This window comes from Strix uralensis, chromosome Z (genome assembly GCF_047716275.1).
Source record: "Strix uralensis isolate ZFMK-TIS-50842 chromosome Z, bStrUra1, whole genome shotgun sequence".
Classification (NCBI taxonomy): domain Eukaryota; kingdom Metazoa; phylum Chordata; class Aves; order Strigiformes; family Strigidae; genus Strix; species Strix uralensis.
In genome coordinates, this window is record NC_134012.1 from 64,197,825 (window position 1) to 64,221,545 (window position 23,721).

The following is a 23,721-nucleotide window of genomic DNA, read 5'->3' on the forward strand; positions in this document are numbered from 1 at the left end:
TGATACCTACCTGTGGACAGCTTCTACGAGCCTACAAACTGATATGCTTTCCACTTATATTAGGGAGGAGGCTTTGCTTGAAATTGTTAGGACAGAACCTTCTGTACAATGTGAATCTGGGTAAAGCTGAGCCTGTTGCTCTTCTTCTGGGCTAGTTACAGCAGAGGAGCTTGTCCTGAACTGTAGGCTGGTTGTAAAAGCATGCTGAGTGCCAGGCTTCCTCACTTTGTCTAAGCACAGAGTCTTTACTGAGCTTTGTTCTAGTGCTAGCATAGCAAAGTGACTGTTTCTGTTTTTGAACAGTTTGCAGGCAAACAGGCTTACTGAATCTGAATTAGTCTACAAATGCCTATCCTAAACTGGAGTGTCCCAGTTACGCAGTGCAGGTGTCCTGTCTAGCTAATCCTCTGAATATTTAGAGTTGTCATGGTCCAAATCAGGAAGTCTGCACCCTGAGCCATCAGCTGAAACGTTAGCAAGATCCAAACAAATCAATTCTTAAATCTTCAGATGTGAACTCACGAAAGCAGGAAGCAGAATGGAAGGAGAAAGCAATAAAGGAGTTAGAGGACTGGTATGCAAGGCAAGATGAAAAGCTCCAGAAAACAAAAGCCAGCAACAGGTAAGTTTCTCCAGCCATCTGAAGAGTTATGGTACTGGGTATGAAAGTAATGGGGGAGAGATTAAAATAGTTCTAGTATGTCATAAAGCACTAGTCCTTCAGATCATTAAAGTAACCTGTCCTACTAAGAAATGGGTCTCCAGTGGTAGACTATCTTTTTAAGTTATCTTAGAATCTAGATTAAATGTCCAAGAATAGCAAGATAAAACATGAAGATAATGAAGCAGAATTACTGAAGATTCTTTAAGACACAAAGTTTGAACGTGGCCAGAAGAAGTTTTAGTCTGCCCACTTGTTTGCATCCTCCTAGCTGCACAAGTCTTCAGTGACTGTAACTACCTTGAGACTAGCAATCTTACTTGTTATCTTTAGAATACATGGAGGTGGCATTCTAGTTAGTCTTTGCTACATGTTATTTCGTTAGGTATCTTAAAACCTTTGGCTGCTCCTTTTGGAAGTGTTTGAGAAATAACCTGACTCAGTTTTGCTAGTGAAAAACTAAATGCTGTGTCTATGTTGGGTTTGAATTGTCTAATTATGAACCCTGGGGCAGAAACTAATGGCTTGGCTGCTAGTCTAGTAAGCTCTTACACTTTCTTAGAGGTTCCCTGTGAAGTTTCAACTTCAAGCTATGTAAAGGTAAATATGATAGTACTGACTTGGTACCGCTTAGATCTCTACTTCTGACCTAGGGTTGCCAGTGTCATTCTGTCCAGGTAATCATCAGGGCTGCTTTATAATTTGGGAACCCACAGACATCAAGATGAACTGTTTTTTTGAAACACCATTTTTCTTATCAAAATGGCCAGCAGGTTTTTCTTGAGTAAGTAGAGTCCTAAGTAGACCCTACTTTTTACTAAAGGAAAAAGGGAGGCCTACATTTCCTATAGAATTATGGATTTGACACTTATATTCACTGAGGTACAGTCTCTTGGTTGGGCCAAGAAAGGGAAATGGGATTGGTAATCTTCTAGTTGGTGGCCAGAGTTCATAATACCCCCATATCTTTACTGTGGCCAGTGTTTGAGTGCAGGGTATGCATTCTGGAGCACGGTCCATATAGCAAGTGTTGCGCAGGAGTGTTTGACATTCTCAGCAGCCTGGTGAGATGTCTCTCTTAATGGTAGTTTCTGTTTACTGGAAGTAGCCTAATGCTAACACTGGGATTCTAGTCCTAAACTAGCTGGTCCCAACTTCTAGGATGTAATAGACCTTTTGTGTTGCCCCTCTGAGCTTAGTTGATACATGCTATGTGGTAGATACTTTCCTGTTACTGTAAGTCTAGGTGATACAAGGTTAATGTGCTTGTTAAAACTGCCTTCAGCTGTGTTCCGTACTTCTCATCCTTATCTCTTTTCTCCTGCCTGCTTGCCTGCCTGTTGGACTACTTGCTACCTAGGGTGGCAGATGAAGCTTTCTACAAACAACCCTTCGCTGATGTGATTGGTTATGTGTATGTTGCTTAACTACTAACTCTGCTTGCTAGTCAACTAGGTGATGAGGAGGATCAGAAATAGTGCTGAATGTCTGAAGGTGACTTCTGAATATTTCAGGACAGTATAAGTTAATATAAGTAAATAGCCTTTATTTTTTGGACTGACTGTGATCTGCAGTATTAAGTGCAGTTTTCCTATAAGGATCCCATACACTGTACAACATCCAGCACTTTCTGATTACATACCACTGGAATTTTGGTAGTTACTTAAGTACTCTTTGGATGTACGGGTTTACAGTTGTTTCCAGGCCATATGCTTTGCTGGGTATGTGGTTTAGTGTCTGCAGTCTCACACAGGTGCTGTATTTAGTCCTAGTCACTTCCACAGAGAAACATGTTTAACTCTGCATTCTCTGTAATAGGTATTGAGCTCCTGATCTCTGCTCATTGGCCTACATAATCAGAAAAATATTCACATAAAGCTCTGCAACCCAAGGCAGGTAGAAGGGAATCACTTGCCATAAATCAGGGTAGAAGAGGTGCATGCATATAGAAATAGGATGCTATTAGAAAACAGATTAAAAGTACAAGGAGGTGGTATTGGAAAATCAGTGTTAGCTGCTGGGAGAACGTTTGGGAGCAGCTCTGTGCCAGCCTAGTGAATCAATGCGAATATAGCCAAGACCAAGTATGTTAGTTTCCATGAGATGGAAGTATTGCAATGTTCATTGGCTTGTTCATGTATTTTAATTTCTTCCCTTAATTTGTAGACTTGAATTGAAAGATGGTCATGTCACAGATTCTAAGGTGACACCTTTAGAAGGTGCATTGGTGAGCCATGTTGTGGCTTTGAGTGCATTAATATTGAAGGTCCAGTGTGGAATTCCTTACCTAAGTTTAGGTAGATGTAAACAAAGACTTGTGAAATGATGGATTTACAGGTGGTGTTTGACTTTTCTAAAGTCTTCTGGAGTTGATTTTGATAGATTTTTTCCAATAAAACCCTTATTTTCATATACTGTGCAGTAGAAGTGCTGCAGAATAAAACTGGCAGCCTGTTTCATGCATGTAGGCTAAGCTAGTAGTGCATGTTCAGCCAGCTGATCATCTGCCTTAAACTCATTCTCATTTTCTATATCTGACTTAAACTTTCTCTCCTTGTTTCTTTTCTTCTCTTCACCTTTAAGCACAAACATAAATCATCCTTGCTACAGCCTAGAACAGTTAAGTAAAAAAATCTTCACTGCCCCTTAAAAGTGTCATGTCACATAAAGTAGCAGTGTTGTAGTGACCCTTGTCTTAGTGGTGTCTGTAACCTTATCATCCCTGTGAACAGTGCTGAACCCTCATGGGAGAGTCATCTTCACTGCTTTTTCTGTACTGCTTGTTGGAGTAGATGGATTTGGTTTGATCTCTTGATGCTTACTGCTCTTGCACTTAGGCAGCTACCAGGGCCTCACAGTTCATGTAAACTAGATGCTGGAGTGTTATCACTGCATTGAAGCAATGCTGTTGGCAGCATAACAATGCCTAAAGGATACAGCTGTGAAGCCACTGGCACTAACCTGTACATAATGTACAACATCTCCTTAGGGTAAGAGGAGGGGAAATGTGTTTATCCCAAGAGCTGACCTCAAAAAAAGTCACGCCCTCTGCCAATCTATAGCACCCGCAAGCATGGATTTATGACTTAATTCCTTTTGACTCATGCTGCTTCATTACAGCATTGGGAATCATCAGCAGATAGTTTTATGATGGCCTGTAGGCCTTGGGGCTGATTTAAATCCTCAGATGGAATCTGTTTTAAGATATGCTTGCAGGGAGTTGTAAATTTCCAGTTGGCAAGTGCCATCAAATGGCAGAGGCTTAACTAGTTAAGACTTGGGCATTTTACCATAAATACATTTTACCATAAATAAACTTCCTGGCAGCTTGTGTGGTGACTCCTTAGGCAAAGACTCAGTAACTATTCTTAAAACCAAGCACCTGTATTCCAACATTTTACACAACAATCCTCTGCACTGCTTGTGCATAGCGTACTACTGCAACCTACTTTCATCTCCAGGGCTGGGGCAGAGGGAGCTTAAGTAGCCATAATGACTGCAAATAGCTGTCAGGTCACATTTATGAAACATGCTGAAAGAAACTGCATCCTGTAAGAGGGAAGGAGTGCCTTATATGTTGGGCATTAACACAAGGTGCATTGCATTGCTTTTAGGGCAGCTGAAGAAGCCTTTGTGAATGATGCAGAAGACATTTTTCCAGGCACTGAGTGGGAACGTGTGGCTCAGCTCTGTGACTTTAATCCCAAGTCTAGTAAGCAGGCAAAAGATGTGTCCCGCATGCGTTCAGTCCTCATCTCACTCAAGCAGGCTCCTCTGGTTCGCTGAAGGAAAGCACAGTGGAAACACTACAAATGCAATATCTTAACCTTACTCAGAGAAGCTATGTTCGCAGTAATTGGATTAACTGTTTCAATGGGTTTTTTGGACCAAACCTCATTATGTATCTAGAGCTGATCATTGTCTGATTGCATGTTCTTCCTCATGTTTCCTTTCTGTGTATGAAATGGGAGAACCTCCAAAATTGTAGTCTCTGTGCTGTTGTGCACTGAGATGTCACTTCCCGCATTACTGATATTAAAGATCTGTTAAACAGCAAAATGTGTTGACTTTGGATGAATTAAGGTCTCCTACTCCCTTTTGACAGGGGATGTTTGAGTGTGAGCAAGCATTTCTTTTAATTGCTAGTGATTTCACCTTGCTGATGACTGACCAGCCAGCAACGGTCCTGGTCTCTGAGAGTCCATTCTGCTTGTCTCTATAAGCATTCTTAAAGCTCTTGAGGGCTTCGCTATCCAATTTATCACACAGGATAGAAGCTCTAGGAAACAGGAGCAGCAGGCATGTTAAGGTGCTTACCTCACTAGCAGAACTGAGGACACTGCCTTTGGCAGATAAGCAGTTCTGTGTAGTTTTCTGCTGTCACTGCAGCTGCACATCTTAGGCTAGAAATAGAATACAGGGCACTGAGTAGTTAAAGCCTTTGATATTCTACTGCATATTCTAGTCTGCCCTTGTGTTCAGTGCTGGCTTCATATGCAAAGTCCTGTTGTGCAGAGGCTGTTTGGGTCTTTTTGAACTGTGTCCTTGTCCTTACTAACTCTTGCAGACACTTTTTTCCACCAGGGTGGTGGACTGGAGATTTGGAGAGCAAGAGAAGGGAAGACTTGCTCTTAACTGCTGCTCATCTACTGGGTTGGAGTTCTGTCTGCCAAGGTGTTCGAATTTGAAACAAACTGATCCAGAAAATCATTGTTCTACTGCTTCCTTGGCTCTCTAGTCTCACCCAGCATTCACAGGGGCTGTATTCTAGCCTTGCTCTGGTAAGACTTACCTTAGCTGTCTATCTTGTAAGAATAGTCTGTTCAGTCTCATACATTATTTCACCATTTTTTGTCAAAGATACAGTAGCTTAACTAGTGTGTAGCAGAATTGCTTTAATACTTTTTTCTGTACAAGCTGGAAGGTTAGTCCAGGCAGTTTGAAGCGGGCTGCAGATGCAGATTAAAACTTACTAAGGTTCAGGGAGTTACTGCACAGCAACTCTCTTACTACAGCTGTGTCCCTTTGGTGGATAAGATAATGAATAAACGGTTGCCACTTGGACTTCAATAGTTAATCTGTACCTTACTGTTGTCTGTAGTGACTGGAGCTATTCTCATGTTTGCAAGTGTATTTACAAGCACTGAGTGGTCATGAAAATGGTAGTAGACTACAGGTCTGGAAGCTTAATTCCATGGAAGATTAAAGTGGGAAAATATTTCCTGAACTGCACAGGGATACCACAGGTAAGTTGAATAGGACTGAAGCACAGAGCAAATCCATAGAATGCTGATATAATACTTAATGCTAGCCTTGACCAATTATGCATTCACCTTCACTGAAAACTTCATTTCTTCTACTCACCCCAAGATTCTACAAGCAAAGGCTTTTTAAATTAATTGGTAATTTAATAGAGAAAACTCCACTGCATTAAATATACAATGTTTAAATTGTTAATTTGAATTTACCGGGATGTGAAAGATCAGCAGATTAGAGGGGTTCCTGTACACTGGGTTATGCAACAATCACCATGTTGTCCTATCTCATAGGACATTTATCTGTGCTAGGGCATGGTTTTGAGGTGCAATCCAAGAAAATGGGCAAAGACTCTCAAATTCAAGGCCAAAGCAATGTTACAGAAGTTGAAGCAGTGTTTTATAAGCTGCTTTTGCATGGACTAACAATGTCTCTGCAGGTTTTTTTGAGTATATCATCTAGCTGGAACACTTAACAAGCAGCTCTGTGAGATTTGGTTACCTCTTCTAGCTCTTGCACTGAGATTTTGTAGATTCTCTCTTCTGCCTTGATTTTATGTTCAAGTATGCTAGCTCATTGTCTCCTTCCTACCTCCTGTATCAGTGCTGTCACGGAATTACAGAAAGGCTGAGTTTGGAAGAGACCTCTGGAGGTCATCTGGTCCAACCTCCCTGCTCAGGCAGGGCCACCTAGAGCTGGCTGTCCAGGACCATGTCCAGATGGCTTTTGAAGATCTCCAGGGAGGGGAGAGTCTACCACCTCTGGGCAGCCTGTGCCAGTGCTTGGTCACCCTCACAGTGAAAAAGTGTTTCCTGGTGTTCAGGAAGAACCTCCTGTGTTTGTCTGTGCCCAGTGCCTCTTGTCCTGTAACTGGGCACCACTGAAAAGAGCCTATCTCTGTCATCTTTGCGCCCACCCTCCAGATATATGTGCACATTGATGAGATTCCCCCAGAGCCTTCTCTTTCCCAGGCTGAACAGTCCCAGTTCTCTCAGCCTTTCCTCACAGGAGATATGCTCTAGTTGATTAAATCATCTTTGTGGCCCTTTGTTGGACTCTTTCCAGTATGTATGTCTGTTCTACTGGGGAGCCCAGAACTGGACCCAGCACTCCAGATGTGGCCTCCCCAGTGGTGTGGCCTCCCCAGTGTTCTAGTCACACTTTCTGTGACTGAGAATTATTTTATATACTTAGACCTTGTGAGCAAAGGAATACTTGGCTTTATTTGGGCAAATCTGAGCCCTTGTTTCTACTTCTGAACATTGACTTTGTTTCCTTCAGAGGTCAGCATTTGTAATTTTGTTTTGTGACTTCATGTGACAACTCTCTGGTACCTCTGGCCTAGTTGAGTGTACTCATTCCTCTGTTTACTGGCCTTAACTTCCCACTGTTGCTGTTTATCTCCATAGCATGTAGCTGATGCAGAAAACTGAATGAGTGCAATTTGGAAGAAAAACTGGACACTTAGTATCCTACATGTATCTGCACAAAGATCTCATGCAGCATTGAGAGAGAAGCTGCAGACTCCTGCTGAATACATTCTGGTATAGAAATTGCTTTGTTTAGCTTGTGATCAGGTGGCAGCCAGCACCCTGTCAGTATGAAATAATGGGCACTTGTAGAGAAGAAGGGGGATGGAGAGAAGGTCATGGGCTCATTAGAAAGCAGGGAGCCTGAAAATGATAGCACTGCACCTTCTTAGCTTGAGGAATACTTTTAAGTGGTCATAAACCAGCATGCTCTGGCTTGTCTGTTTCTTGCTGATGGTTTTTTTTTTTTCTGAGCAGCTGGTAAAGAGGGAAATGTATAGTTTACTGGTTTGTATTTTAGAATGGATAAGGTGGGTGTCTGTCTTTGCCAAAAGAGAATTCCTCCAATAGTACCTGTCATGTGGGCAAGCTTGTTCATCTACAGAACAGTTGTGCTGCCGCAACACACTGGCACTGGGTGGTAGTGTGCCTGCGGCTGCACCAGGTCTGCAGGGTCCTCAGATGTTACAAGGTTACTGACAACTCAGGCCTTTGTAGTCTGACTTCATAGGGGATGGTCCATTGAAGTGTTTGGTATCTTCTAGTTTGAGAGAGGAAGGGCTACTCAACACTGTTCAACATGGGAGAGTTGTAGTATATCTTGCATCAGTAATGCAAGTTTCACTGACAGTTATGTATGATTACAGTGTTGCAATGCCTTTGCCTACAGTTACAAGCAAACATTTAATCTTGTACTTCGTGGGGCTGTTTACTGGTCACAGCTGGTTACCATGTGCAGAAATTTTACCTGGCTGAAGGCATGAGATGTGGAGGAGGTTAAAATCTTACTAGCTGTTTTACAAGTGCTGTATCCTGTGAGGAACTGAAGGAATTAATGCCTCAAACATTCATTGACACAGAAAGCCTCAAGGACAAATTGTGGCCTTTGTGATTAGTCTAAGGAATGAATTATCTGCCTAGGGAAGCACTGAGTGTATCAAAGGGTGCATGGCTGTGCTTCCTTGCAGTTGAATAGCCAAATTGCCTCGATAAGCCTCGAAGGGAGGAGACACAGACTGAGTAAAAGTGTGTCAGGTTAATGCCTACACTTTATGACTGTAGACTTGAATAAGAGCTAAGAGAGAAAACCCTGGCACCAGATGGAGCTAAAGGCTGGATAATTGCCAAGAAGTAAAAACTGAGGAAGAGGTAAAGGTGGTGGAGGAGATAATGACCACTGACTCAATTGGACCGAAGGATTAATGCACCCCATTTGCCCTCAATGCATGCAGAACCCACGCTCCACCTTTTCCCTGTCTCATGCAAATGAGTTCATGGAATACCTACCTCTCTTTGTCTACTATGCAAATCAGCTGATAAGATGAACTTAAAAAGGTGACAGAAAACTTTCCTGGGTATGCACCCACCACCCAAGATCACTGGACCTGAGACAACACTGGAACCTGGATGGTGATCTGGATTCTTTGACTCTCTTTCTCTCCCTTTTCTTTCACTTACTTTCTTCTGTTTCTTACAGATTTATCAATAAGAGACCACATTGCTTATTATCCTTTTCCAAGTTTAGGTTGTTTCTATGCAAGTAAAATATTTTAACTGGTTGTTTGGTGTCTTTTCACCTTCATTTAACCTGAGGGGATCACAGAACCTTGATGACTCTCTGGGCTCCCAGTCTGGGTCATAACAATCCATCCTTACTGTAGGGTTGTAGAATTGAAATTAAAAGAACCTCTGGAAAAAATCAGGCTACTTTATAATTTTACCTTAAATACAATCTTCATACAGTTTCTATTTAATTAAGCACAAATTTGGCATTTTATCGGCATTTAAAATTTCTGTGTGATGTGCTTTATACAAAAAAAAAAAAGGAAGACTTAGTATTCAGAACATCTGCAGATACAGAGTTACAGCAATGGTGGTCTAATAGTACAAGCAAGGCAAAAGTGGTGTGGAGATGCGTTATCTCTTTTTAGACTAAGGGACAAAAATGTGTGCTTCCAAGCATGCAAAGCTTTCTTCAGCTAGCAGTAACAGCCTGACAGTAATTTGTGATTTGTTTGGGATACAACTGCTAATCTGTGTGAGGTCAGAAGGAGGGCTGTGAACCCAAAAACTTTCCTCAATTATGACAACAGCAGAAAGAACAGGCTGTATTACTTGTCTTCTCATTGCCTTGCTCAATCTGAAAAAGCAGGCATCTTTCACTTTATACCAAACTGCAATGTAGAAGCAGCGGGTGGTTTGGGCACCACAGCAAAGAATAGGGTTTGATCTTGTTTGTGTGAACTTGCCAGATGAACCAACCCACAAGTGCTACAGCTGTATGTGCAAACTTAAGCAAGGCTTCAGAATCTCATGAGCATTTTTTAGTTGTTACTAAAACATGTTATGTGCCCACAGTGCAAACCATCTGCTTTCAGATTACAAAGCAAACATAGCTTGGTGCTACACTAAGCCAACTATACTAAATACATGGTTTTAGCACGTACACATCAGCTGCCAAAGCACTAGTTCTAATGTGCCTTTGATAAATCATTTTCCAAATACAATTATCTGGAATGGTTGAAGGGGTATACAGTCCAGGTGTTTTGCCCTTACTAATGCCTGTGTACTCTCCACAGAATTTGAAAGGGACACAGCAATCAGATGCAGATTGAATCAAAGTATAAACTCTGTCTGCACCTTACTGTCTGTGTTTTTGTGATACAAACTTGACATTGCCTCCATTGTTAGTATGTCCAAGTTTATGACAATTTTGATACACTTAAATGGAGGAAGGACAGTGCTTCAAAACCACCAGAAGGCCAAGGCATTTGTTAATTCTGAGTGTTTGGATGGCAGACCAGAGATTCAAAATACTGAATAACTAAACTTGATGCTCAGGAGACCAAATTGAAATTCCAAACCTTGATGCTGTTCTGATTAGCTATGTGGCTTGCAAAGCATCAGCAATAATCTGTAAAAAAGATAGCTAGCAGAACTCAACTGGCCTCCTCATGGTACCAAGTCCTGGCTGGTTGGGTTTCTATGCTTAGGCAGAGCTGTCATGGACAAAGCAGTCTTTTTCCACCAGCTGCGAGGATGAGGAGCAGTGCTGTATAGGGACTAGTAGAGGTCTTACAGTGGTTACATGAATTACAAGCTACAGCACTAAGAACTCCAGTTTTAAGTCACTTTGCCAAACTTTGCAACTCTGCTGTTTTAAGTACTACTGGTGCTTGCTCATGAATGCTATTATAAACACGCGTGCCCATGAGAGGTCTCCTCCTGCCCAAGCTCTTGAATGTCATATGCAATTCTACTTAAGGAACAGGACAGTGGCATTCTACTGCATGCGCTTACCAGGGACTGCAAAACCAAACCTCCTCCTACAACAGGTACTATTGGCAGATGCTGCCAGTGCAGGTAGTGAGAATGCACTGCTCTTTGGGCTCTGAAATGCTGATAATAGATGGGGAAAGAGAGTTCAGCTATTGTGCTTTCACTCCCCTTCCCTCTTGGTAATGGACATAAAGGCTGGTTTGTCCTCACTGGAGCCCATGACTTTCATGGTTTGGGCTGCTCTAAAGGACATAGGGCCACATCAAGTAATCAGATAGCACAGTGAACATCTGATGTTTGCTCCCCCTAGGACTAGACAGAAGTGGGAGCTAGTGTCCATAAAACCTCTGATCCACAATAAAGTGCCTGAACAGGGTAGGAAGGAGAAACAAACAAAATCACTATTATGCTATTAAATAAGAGTTTTTATTCTTTCTGATTTTATAAACCCACAAACTTCTCAAGAAACAGTGCAAGGGCTTCTGCAGCAGGTTCTTGTCCAGTTGACAGAAAAAACTTCTTCAAAAACACTTGAAGAATCATTTTAACAGGACTAGACATTAAAGGTGTTTAGAGTATAACTTTTCAAATGTGTTTTAGTCCTTCATGTTTTGTCTATGCCTGCACCATCCCTTCAGCTGCTAGGGAAGAACAGGACTGGAATCTGAGATATCAAAAATAAAGAGCTTCAGGAGGTCTGTAAAGCAAAAGCCTGGTCCCACTTTTATTCAGGCATTCCTTGTGATGGTAGAGGATGAAAAGATCAAATGACAGGGCTGTTAGAACCTCAATCCTGTTACTCCTGACATGAGCTACAATCACCATACAGCAAAGGTGATTTCTCCTTGACCTGCTCAAGGAGCTACTGCTCTGGTATTGAAGTTAGTGGAAATCACCAAGTAAACCAAGACACATAGGAAGAAGAACTAAGAACCCCAGTGACATAAAGCCTGCTATAACTTTGCAACTGGTTAAGAGCTAGCATTGGCTGATTCCAAGAAAAACTATGGTATAGAGGCTGTGCCATTATTCCTGAAGACATCAAGAAGGATATCTGATGGTGTTTCTAAAATCTGCTGTGAAAATGTGAGTTCTCAGTAAGCATTCCTTGCAAAAGAGAGGATGAAGTGAAGGCAACTTCTGTAGATTATATGCCAGAATTAGCCAGTACAGTGGTTCACTATACTAACAGCTATTCAGTCCAAGATTATTGTACAGAAGAGGGCAGTGGTTGTAGAATGTTGTTTCATTTTGGTTGGAGAAGTTCAACTGTGGAAGTAGCCCCTTTTATTCCCCTGTACTAGTACATTCTGGGCTTCTGAGAATACATGTCAAAATAGGCCATTAAATGCAGGACAGAGGATGGTCATGTGGCTGTTCCTCCACAGGTATCTTCTAACTGATCAGTTAGATGGGTCTATTTTTCAGTTTCTCCTTCTGTCAAATATTGATTAATACAGTATCTTGAAAGTGTGCCATATATCAAGAAGGGCTAGTTAAAGAAACATAAACCATGGTTTACCTAGGCAAGCCTTCATTGGTATTTGACATACTTTGCTCCCAGGTTTCTGAATGTCTTGAAGGTGAGGATGAGGCTCAGATTTGCCTTTCCATCCTGTGAGCTGATGGTGAATGCAGGACAAGAACAGTGTACCTGCAGCCACCCAGAACTCCTGAGGAGATGCACTACGTCACTCTTCAGTGGAAGATTTTCTTGAAAGGTAGAATCTTTACAATCAGATGTGCCACACAGTTGAAATTCATCTAACCAGCTACCAAGGAATAAACAGTCCTCTCTCTGCTAATTTGGCAGACAATGTAAGACTAAGTCCTTTGAGAAAACCCTGAACAATAAAATTCAAATAATTTACTTTTGGCCATAGCCAGAAGACAAAGATGCTCGCTGCTACACTTGTCGGTTTGTTTGGATTGCTCTGTAGGCTGTAAGCTCACTAGGCCATGGTCTTTTTCCTTCATATGCAAAGCTTCTAAGATGGGACTCTGCCCTCTAAAGATGATGTAATAAATAACTGCCTCCACTAAGTCCTTCACGAACCACAATTTCTAGATGCAGCCTTTTTGATTGTAGAGGCAACTTTCCTTATTTCCACCCACTGAAATTACTACGTGCTATTGGTGATTACATCATATTTACTTTGTGGGTAGAAGTCTGGAAACTGAAAAGCTGGTCACATTGTAGACTTCTCATTTTACACAGGTAGGAAATGAGATATGGATCCCCAAGTGTTAGCTATAATTTGACACACCATACATCAAGATTTGCTCATAAATAATTCAGCTACACTTAAAGCAACATACGGGCTTACCAATAATTAAAACCAGAACTGCAAATTAGTTCCTAAAAAGTCAGATAAAATTTAGGAAAAATACAAAAAGATAATACCTCAGTTAGGAAATGCTGAAGTCATCACTAACTATTCAGATCACTACTCTGATTCAGCAGCTGCTGTCAAAGAAAAATTTTGGGCAAAGTATTCCCTCCACCCATTGGGAATTTGAATAGTCCATTTCTATAATTCTTCCATGTACCTAGTATATTCTACGTGTAGTATAATCCAGTACCAGACTGGCAGCTCCAAGAAGAGCAGGATCTGCTAGATTTGAGACCACCACTTCCACAGTTTTAACAGAGGACAGAGCCTGTTGATTTATCACATCTTTGACAGCATTAACATAGTGGCTAGCTAGAACTCCAGAAAGGATCACAAGAGAGGGGTTCATGGTGTGCAGAATGTTCACAACTCCAAGGCCCAATGCTGTCCCAGCTGAAAAGATAAAGTAAAAAGAAATTAAGTAGAATACTCAACGCAGTCCAGGCATCAGTAGTTGAAATATGTCTGTTTGTTAGCAGCAAAAGACACTGTCAGGAAAATGTTCTATTCCATATGGCAGACAGTTTTGAGTTTATGTTATCAGACAATATGAGTTTGCCATTAATTTTTCTTTCAAAAGTAAAAAAAAAGGCAATTTTATTGCACAATAATGCGTAATCCAATGATATGGATGTGAAAGACAAAGCAATGCATTACCACATTTGTAAACTAAGAGAAAATAGGAAAGTGTTACTCTACCATCTTAGTGGTATCAGCTACATATGAGGAAAAGGGCTGTGCTGAAAGCTAGTAAAACAGTAAAATATCTCATGTAAAGTAATATGTAAATTGGCTTTGCTTGCTCAGGCTAGCCATTCACCTGCCTACAATGAAATGTCCCTAAATTTTCCAATATGAGAATGTTGAGACTTCCCTTTTTTTAAAACTGATCTTTGCAGAAGCTTTTCATCTTCTCATTTATTGGTACGGAGACCTTTAATACACACTTCTGCTCACATTTTCTCCAGCATTTGTATTTAACATTTCATTACCATTAGTAAATTTTATATAAAGATGTCCTCAACATGTAGAGTTGTATTTGCAGAGTTACAGTGCATTACCATTTCTGTATCCCCAAAAATATAATCACGGGAGTGTTCCATCCTTTGGTCTACGTTCTCACCTGTTCTGAGAATGCTGTCTGCTTTTGTGTTCCCAAGTTTAGCTGCTTGAATGAGATGTGCAGCACTAACAACCTCCTCCTTCTTCATTGACATTCCTTCTACTAAAAGCAGATCCTCTGTTTGAAGAGGAGAAAAAGCCAAGAGAAAAACATGGTGATGTGGTAAGTCAAGAAATGGAGGGTGACAAACAGGCAGTTAAAATCTTTGTATCTCTTACTTGCAAGCTGAATCCAGAGCAATCTGTCCAACCCTGAGTTTAGCCAAAGCAGTCATATCCGTATGATTTAGGGAACTACTTGCAGAAGTAGAACAAACTGAGCTATAGTATGGTAATTCACTAGTCGTGTCAGCTCCAAAAGTTAATAAAATCAAATATGAATGTTCTCAAACTTATCTAAGACTGAGAAGCTATTGCTGAGAGACAATCCCTGTAAAACCAAACCTCACAGAATGCCTGTCAGATTATATTACAGCACACTTAAAAAGGAGAGACTAAACTCTACTACATGCTTCTCATAATTTTGAGACCAGTGGTTCCAAATGTGGCTTGCCCTGGGTATTGCTATCAGTGAAAGAGAATGTATTGTGCTATGCGGATTCTGGCGGCTCCTGGGTCAGCCATACACAGAAATTCTATCTGGTTGCCTGTACACCTATTCTCATCTCCTCCTAGAAAAAAGATGGTAGGTCTATTTTTCTTAACATCATCTTTGCAAATTTCTTCCAATACTGCAATTTAGTAATCTTCTTTTCAAAAATAAAGTACATAGATACCGTCATGCAGTTTCTTAGCTTCTCTCTGTAAAGCTATTCCAGAGGCATATGCTTCTATACATCCTTGGCTACCACACAGGCACTCTGGTCCATCTAGAGATACAACAATATGCCCAAGCTCAGCAGCACAGAAAGAACTGCCATGGATCAATTCGTGTTGATGAACGATTCCACCTCCAATTCCTGCAAAGATGTGAAAACTTCTACAATTAAAAAAAACTCAAACAAAACCAAACCCAACAGTTTTTAAAGGCCCCAATTCTGCAGGACATTGACATTTGCTTACGCTATGACAGACAAGATAAAGTATGTGCATCAATGGTCTTCTATACTGGAAACCAAGAATTACTGGTTATTGAAGAACACTTCGACACACCTAATAAGCAAGCTCATAGCCCCCTCCTATTCATGTATGTATCAAAATGGTATATAATGCTGCTCCTTTCTCAAAAAGCCTATGGATGGCACTGAACTACTATGACAGATCTTTTATGCTTGTGAGTTACACTCTTTATGCACAAAACTAACCTTTCAAGTGGCCTTAAAATTTTGCATTTCAGAGGAGATGTTTTAATGTTGTATTTAGACAGCTAAACTTGTGTACTAAAGAGCCAGGACACTTAAATCTGCAATCCTCTGCTGCCCCTTCCCAAACCCTAGGTGGGGATTCATCAGCTAGTTATTACTGTTACCAGTAATATGACTCTCTCTCTCTCTATATATATAAAAACCTATATATATATATAACTATATATATAGACAAAAATGACTATATACTTAACAACTGAGAAAAGTTAACCCACATTTGCATTTGAGATGTAAGAATCATGTCTCATATTCAGTTCCTTATCGTCTAGATACATACCCTGATCTGACTTGTATTTCTGCAGCTGGAAGAGAATTAAGCTATAAAGCTGAAAAAAGCAAAATTATTCCAGCTAAAGTTGCTTAGATTTTCCTAATTTAAAAAAAAAATGGTTGCCTTATAGCTGTATCAGCAGAACTTCTTTTATCAAGAAGCTTATGGTATGCAAAAGGTTTCATTTGCCTGAATAAATTAAAAAGTACCCTAAAAGAAACAAATAGTTACAGTGGCAAAAGAATTTTTGGTTTAAGAACCTAGTGTATTAGGGTTTTCCAGGCACAGTGGTGGTGTTTATGCTTTTAACATCAGCTGATCCTCTGAGTGATGGTGCTGGTATTTTGACTCTGGGTTTCATTGCACTCTTAACATACCCACCTGTACCAGTAATGAGCGTTACAAAGTTTTCTATTCCTTTTCCATGACCAAATTTCCTCTCTGCTAGAGCAGCACAGTTTCCATCATTGTCCACCCAGACTGGCAGGTGCAGAGCATCAGATATTGGAGTTCTGAGATCCACAGAACTCCACTCCTGAATGAGTTTTGTAGAGTGAAGCACAATTCCTTCTCGGGAGTTTACCCGTCCACCTGTGGAAATACCTAAGTCCCAGAAATACAGGAGACAAAATCAAAACTAAGTTCATATAGTACTTTAAGTAAAACATGTTTTTCTCTTTGCAATGACAAGTATTTTTATTTCGACTAACAGGCTTTGAAGCAGAACATGAAAGTAAAAATTACTATTACTGGCAGTGCAATTTCTTAACATGTGAAGATAATTCATAGAACTCCATTGCTCTAATCACAATGCACCCAGTTATCTTAACTAGATGGGTAATGGTTAGGGTTAATGTTTCTACTTCAGGCAAGACTGCAGTAAATCACTTAATACTTATGTTTCTTTTTAGTCATTTATGAAAGACATACAGTAGCAAACTGTATAAAATAAATTGTTCAAACCCTGAAACAGTAGAATTATCCTGAAATTTGCTGTAACTCTCAAGATTTAGAATGACTAAAAATAATCACTGGACTTTGAGTAGTGATTTCTATTTAAAAATACATTTTTTTCCAGAAAAATCAAGACTGTATTCAGAGATTTGTCTATGGAACAGAATAATGGCTAATAATAGGCCAAACCAGTTTTCTCTAGCTGGAGAGGCTTCCAAAGTTGATGGACTCTGTCAGGACCTTTGAAAAGTAGGCCACTCTATTATGTAGGTGTTTAGCTCTAGACAACAAAGTTTGAACATTTGATCTATTACAGAGATTATGTAATTGTGTCACTTTTCTAAAGATGTTCAGAAAAAAAGAGTCCCAGTGTTAACATTATAGTAGAAAGCAGCCACAAAAACTACAAAGACTACTGAATTGAACATTAAAGCTGTAAGACCCTAATCTCACTTTGTAAAGAACAAATATCATCTGAGAACCTGTCAGCAAGTACCTAATAGGAATGACATTCCCAATGTCAATCTTTGAAGGTCTCCCTAGGATTTTAAAAACCAAATGTTTATTACAACAAAACCTTATTTAATACTTAGTTGCTAACTCAGCAACAGCTTACTAGAACACGTCTACTTTTTCTAAATGGCATAATTCTGTAATTGAGGTAAACAACTATGGGAATTAGCAGAAGCTATCTCTTTATCCTCTTTTCTCTACTGTCAGCTCCAGAAAGATAACTTAAATACTGCCTAATAGCAGTAAATAGATAGCTCTCACAAGTACCTCTATGAAACGTTTGTGTATAGATCTGGGCATCCTTTGGTTTAAAATTTGTGTTTTGTAAAAGTAAAAAAAAAAATTGAGTAACAGCTGCTAGTGTCCTTTGGCCCTGATAGTCTTTACTTTTCCCTCATTTTTATCAAACAGTTTTTAATATAAATGCCTTGTTTTGAAAAATCAAAACTAACTGCAGAGCTGTTGCAATCTAGACTTATTTATCATCAAGACAAAAAGATGTTGAAAATGATGCTTTTTTTTTTCTCCAGAGTCCTAATTTTTAATCACTCTGCAAACCTGTTTTGTATTAGTGGGAGTTCTTCAACTGAACTTATGCTCATATAGCTAGTATTTTGAGTGCCTGACAGCAGTTTATAGGACTAAAAGGAGGAAACACTTTTTTTTCATTGCTTTCTGTTAGTAGCTCTTTTCTCCTTATTCATTTCTGGTGCTTATTACCTTTACACTTACCTATGATATCTGGAAGGACAGTGTTACTGATAAAAAAGTCCAGGATTAAGTCCCGCCCTTCTGCTCAGGCTTGCAAAAATTTCTCCAAAGTTATATGAATTCTCCATTTTATGATTATTAGCCTTAAGGAAATTACTAGAATCTAACACATTAATTATTCCCATAGGAATTATATATTTATTCTCTAAAGAGAACTTTCAATTTCATCTAGTATTCTTATTCCAATCCAACTGTGAGTCTGAATGACAAAAGGAGCAGCTAAGAAAACAGCCAGGTAAGAAATTTCATATTCTGTAGCACAACTTTTGCCCTCATTACTCAGTAATTGAACAGTAAGCAATCAGTCACATAAGGAAGGGGTCTGAAGAATAAATAGGAATGTAATTCTTGTAAAATGACAAACAAAAGGCGAGTTTTTTCCCCATATACAAACCTCTGGTTTCATTATACTAATAAAGATAGCTGACTGTAAACTTTCTTAGATACTTGCAATAGTGACTGCTGCAGAATTTACCATCTTTTCTACAGGAACTATGAGACTTTCAAGATTTAGCCTTTGAGCACAATAAAATAATCTGGGTGGTTATGTGTACTACCCAGCAGATAGTCTGAAAGATTTGATTTGAAGGTCTGACATTTTTCTTCTTATGGCTTTGTGTACTTAACATTGTTCTGAATAATACTTTTAAAAGAAGTTCAAATTATCTTTTCTTCATACTGTGTGTTTCAAGTAAATTTTGGTCTGGAGCAAACTTATTTTCTTTTGGAACATTTCTCAGCTAAAATGAGGATTTTACCTCCTTCTTAAAAATCCAGGACACATGACTTGACACCTACATAAATAATTGTAATATCTAAGCCCAAAGTTCCCAGTCATCACTAAACTGAAGAAGTCCTGTCTGGTATAAACACACAGTTTAATTCGGAACTCTAGTACAGTATAAGTAAACCGGAAATCAACAAAAAGTCTGCTTGTTTGTTAGCTGCAAATTTAATCTAACATTTTAGCCTTCCACTCTGCCCTAGTGTAACTGAGAATTCTGTTTCACAGTTTATCCTGGCCATAAAGAAAGGCTTACAGACAGTAGAGGAAACTTGGCTCAGCTGCAGTTGTTTCAAGAGCTGTTTCAATATACACTAAGCATCTGACTCACAATTCTGAGACTGCAGGGAGCTTCGAAATCCACAAAAATCTATATACCACACATTTTAGACATAGTTTAGATATAACTTAGCAGATTGCTTTTGTCGTTGTTACAGACTGGGGCAACTTCAGTCTTTATAGTCGGCTTCTTATTTTCACTGACATTTTAAAAAGTTTTAGCGTTAATTTAAGAGCTTAAAATACACAAAATCTGTTTTAAGAAGGTGTTTTAAATTAATTGGTAGTGATTTCATTTCATGTTGAAAAACTTAAGATGAAAAAACAAAGTTATTATTTGTTAACTTACCTACTCCCAAAATTCTGCAGTTCACATTTACTGCCTCTGATGCAGCCTCTACACACATCTTTAGAATTAATTCTAGTCTGTCTTCATAAGTTTTAGGGTTGAGCTGGGTATACTTCTTAACTATTTCACCCTAGAAATTAAAAACAACAAAACATGCCCCACAGAAATGTACTTCATGATGAAATTTCTCTTCACTTTAAACTACAGGTCAACTTGAAAATGGAGAGTCATAACTTCTCTCTTAAAAAAAAAAATACAGATGCATGCCTTAGATCTTGGTCCTACAGGCAGTTCTGTGCAAGATTCCTGACAACTCTGCGGGACAAGTTTGCAAGATTAGGCATTACATTCTGCTTCTGTAATCAACCTCCCCTGGCTGAAATAAAATACATATTTTAAGGAACACATGGATCATGTAAGGAAATACCACAGGAGCTACTGGAACTGTTGTTAGGAGTAAACCATGATACAGCAATGCACTTAAGCTCAATACTAAAGTGTTGGAAAAAAGTAAAAGAATAGCAATTGCTGAAAAGAACAGAAAACCCATAGTGCTTTAAGAATAAAGTGTTTCCAATTTAACTACGTGAAAATTTTGCACGGTGTCACACAGATTGCTATTTTACCAGCAGGAGGAGAGTCAGCCAGAGAGAAATTCTAGAAATTTCAGTGTCAAGATTACTATCCTTTCAGAAATAACTTCTTCTAAGCACTACTGAGTCACTTGAAATATTTCTGGAGTACCATCTACTGTGATTTATGTTGTATGGGGGAGGGAGAGTCCAGGAAAAAGGGATCATTTTCAACCCTAGGAGTCATGCAGTGGTAATGAAAGAATTCATTATGCATGCCTGAATCTGTGGGTACTAAGGAACTAATCTTAATGTAATGTTAATATTGCACAGAAGATATGCTGCTTAGCTATTATATCCCCCATACTCTACAAATTAAACACCATTGGATTAATACAACTGAGCAAAAAGGAGTAACAAAGACAGTCTAGATCCAACATGGCTGATTCATTGTTGCCAAAGTAACTTAGAAAACTCCAAGATGTCAATGGTTTGATTATTAGATCCCACCATTTCAGCATCACATCTGCTATAGAGTTTATGTTTAGTTTCCTCTTCACTTTTGGTTTGGAGCGGGAGGGGAATCAGAGGAAGTTATTTTGGAAGACAAGGCTGCAGCAAACATTATCAGAAGACACAACAGGTTTTAAAAAGAGCTTTTCAAAACTCAAGTTATTTTCTCAATAAAAAGAAAACTACACCTTTAACTCTGCCATCTTCTGTTAAATGCTAACACCTATTGTATAAATTTTATTATGTAATACTGATCCTTTTCACTCTGCTTGGCTACATTCAACATTCATAAATGCCACCTCAAGCTACACTCTGCAAAATGGACAGGATTTTTTTAAATTTTTTTTTTTTTTTCCCCAGGCTCTATTGGTAGAAACTGTGGTGTCAATTTTACATCCAAAAAATTACACTGTTAAAAGTTGACTGTAAGACCTTTAAAGATCTGCCAGACACCTTCTTTTAAATGAATGCAAAAATTCTAGACCATATCAGGTCCATTTACATAGACCCTCACCTTTCTGCAGGCAACTTTTCTTTCTGGGTAACTGTATCTAACTGATGTAGTTATCTGGAAGTATACAGTGTAACTGTAGGAGTCATTGTCCAATACTGTTGGGAATAAAAGCCAAAGACTTCTCAACATGAGTTTTATTCACATCTTTTAAAGTGCTGCAGAGTTCAGGACTTTCATAGTTTTTTTTTTTCCCCCCGAAACAGGAAGACGGGTGTCTAAATGAATTAGAGTTCTTCAGTCCTAACTATCCTTTCATTCATCAACCTGGATAAGAATTATTTCAAATATTTTTACACCATCACCAAGTAATTTTTATCCCATAAGCTTGAAGCTCACAAGTTTAAATAGAAATTTTGTATTTTTTCTGTTGAACTGGATAATCAGCTGATAGTCATAGGTGTATTTACTTGTTTCACTATTAGATGCCTTTGCAAGTGATTTGGCACCAGATTGATACTGATGCCATTTTGGTAGCCTCACTTGCTGTTTTTTAAGACTTCAATTTTTGTTGTGTTTGCCAAGCATGAACTTTCATCTTTTTAAGTTAGCTGACTGGCAGAGCTATGCAAGCAGTGCATACTTATTAGTGCTATGACACAGGCAAAGGAAAACTTCTGACTGTGCCATTACCAGAGAAATGGGTTGAGGAACTTCAAAGCATAGAGACAATTCAATCACACAGTACTCCTAAACCTGAACATCTCCATACAGCCTTTACAAGGCTGTAACTTCAAGCCTATTTCAAATGGGTTACTTCTACAGGAAGAGAGGCACTTTCAGACACAAAACTCCCTCAGTCTTTAAAGTCTCTACAAATTCTAATGTATGTATCAAATGCTGTTTATTCTGATGACAGTATAAACCATCAAGCACCTCTTTTCATACATTAAAGGACACGGTCAACACAATTAAAATAAAAAACAAAAGAAAAACCCCGATAGGAATATTAGAAGATCATCATACAACTCAAATCTACCACCCTTTTCCAACGCAAGATGAAGAAACTGTAATTCAGCTCGTTTTAAGAAACCTTTTTTAACCAGTTCCTACTATTCAGCAATGAAGACACCATACCCTTCCAGACTATCTATTCCAGCATTCCCTTGCATTTTTAGCAAATGTACTTTGCTAGCTTAACAGCAGTCTCAGAAGAGCACACCAGCAGGCAAGTTGTATCAAGACTGTATTAGAGGTGCAACAAGCAAGGGAAAATTTACTTTACCCCTCAACAGCAAAAGCCAGTGGGACTGCTTTGTTTTGGAGCTCTTTTGCATCACAAGCCCATATCCCTGCTGTAGGAACAGAACCACAAAGCCCAATGGAATTTGCAGAATATCTAAAAGCACCACAGAATATTTACCTTCATACTGACAATTGCTACTCGGAGATTTGTTCCGCCCAGATCCACAGCCAGAGCACTCTGTGTCTCTAGAATATGGTCAATATCTTGAGAGATACTATCTTTCACTGGAGGAAAACAGAATTTCTTTTGCAATGGCTCTTTGAGATCAATAGATTTAAGGAACTTCAAAATCCTTGGAACAGCATTACCATCTCCATATATTTTTGAGCTATAATATGAAAAAAAAATCCATTTAATTGGAAATAACACTGCAATGTATAAGTTGCAATGTATATAACTTGCATGGAAATAACAATGGAAATAACACTGCAATGTATAATGTACATGACAGAAGGCTGTAACACTGTGTCATTACAAAATCATGATATGGCTACTACAACAATACTGCAGCTCACACTACTTGAGTCTAACGTGGGATATTGTAGATAGTATCAGTAGTTTGAAGATCACGCAACAGATAGTGCAATTTTGGCATTAGCTCCATTTTGGAATATGAAACATGGAATGTAGAAAACTGGAAAGTTAATGATGCCAGAAAACATAAAATATTAAAAGTTTAGTGAAAGTACTCACATAATAAAGTTCTAACAATATGGAAAGTTTATGTATGTGCAACAAGATGTACTTAAATCAAAGATGACAACTGCATAATAATACATACATGTCAATTTCCAACATATGTCTGGTTTTAAAATATCATCATACAAGTGCCAGACATTTGGCATTACATAATTCAGTTTTATTACTCTGTTGAGGTTCTTCAGAAATATACTTTTGATTGTTGTCTTTAATTAGACAAATATTATCTCTTCAGCTTTGTAAGAACTTATATGTTAAAGAACTGAGGGTAGGTACTGTATGGCTGAAGAATAACAAAAAAGCATCTTGCAATAATCCTGAAGCTTCCCTGGAAGCTTGCACTCAGGACTCTCTATGTGTCATGCCTGAGGTCAATCTAGCCATAGAGTAGTGTGTCCTTCACGCACAAGAGGTAGGTTGACAGGCTATTTGCCCCCATGCTGTTCCTATGGAACAAGCTCTCTTAATTATGCTAGTCTAAGCTAACATGCCGGACATGGCACTATGATTCTGAAAGAGGTATGTGAAATGAAAAATAATTTGTAACCTCACATTAGTGTATTAAAAGCACTCCAGATATGATGAGCCACCTCAGGACTAAATGCCTTTTACTCCACTGCTTTAACATCCCCTCCAATAAGCAAGATTTACCAAG

The 23,721-nt window shown here is 39.1% G+C and overlaps 2 protein-coding genes across 14 annotated transcripts in view; one reads left to right on the forward strand and one right to left on the reverse strand.

The window, feature by feature from the left end:
• Positions 1-18,351, forward strand: part of CLTA (clathrin light chain A) — a 28,444-nt gene extending 10,093 nt beyond the window's left edge. The window contains exons 4-7 of one of the 7 annotated variants that reach the window (XM_074856240.1): positions 511-622; positions 2,022-2,075; positions 3,245-3,280; positions 5,246-9,005. In XM_074856240.1, coding sequence (XP_074712341.1) covers positions 511-622; positions 2,022-2,075; positions 3,245-3,280; positions 5,246-5,399 — 356 coding nt within the window. In that variant the 3' untranslated portion in view covers positions 5,400-9,005. Of the gene's footprint in view, positions 1-510; positions 623-2,021; positions 2,076-3,244; positions 3,281-4,275; positions 4,721-5,245; positions 9,006-18,285 lie in introns of those variants that run through there. The other 6 variants (XM_074856238.1, XM_074856243.1, XM_074856241.1 and 3 more) reach the window with 6 other exon arrangements.
• GNE (glucosamine (UDP-N-acetyl)-2-epimerase/N-acetylmannosamine kinase) overlaps positions 11,130-23,721 on the reverse strand; it is a 30,107-nt gene continuing 17,515 nt past the window's right edge. For all 7 annotated transcript variants that reach the window (XM_074856232.1, XM_074856231.1, XM_074856233.1 and 4 more), the window contains 6 exons: positions 22,485-22,695; positions 19,526-19,655; positions 16,257-16,478; positions 15,017-15,199; positions 14,242-14,358; positions 11,130-13,511 (listed from right to left, as the gene is read on the reverse strand). In XM_074856232.1, coding sequence (XP_074712333.1) covers positions 13,276-13,511; positions 14,242-14,358; positions 15,017-15,199; positions 16,257-16,478; positions 19,526-19,655; positions 22,485-22,695 — 1,099 coding nt within the window. In that variant the 3' untranslated portion in view covers positions 11,130-13,275. The remainder of the gene's footprint in view (positions 13,512-14,241; positions 14,359-15,016; positions 15,200-16,256; positions 16,479-19,525; positions 19,656-22,484; positions 22,696-23,721) is intronic.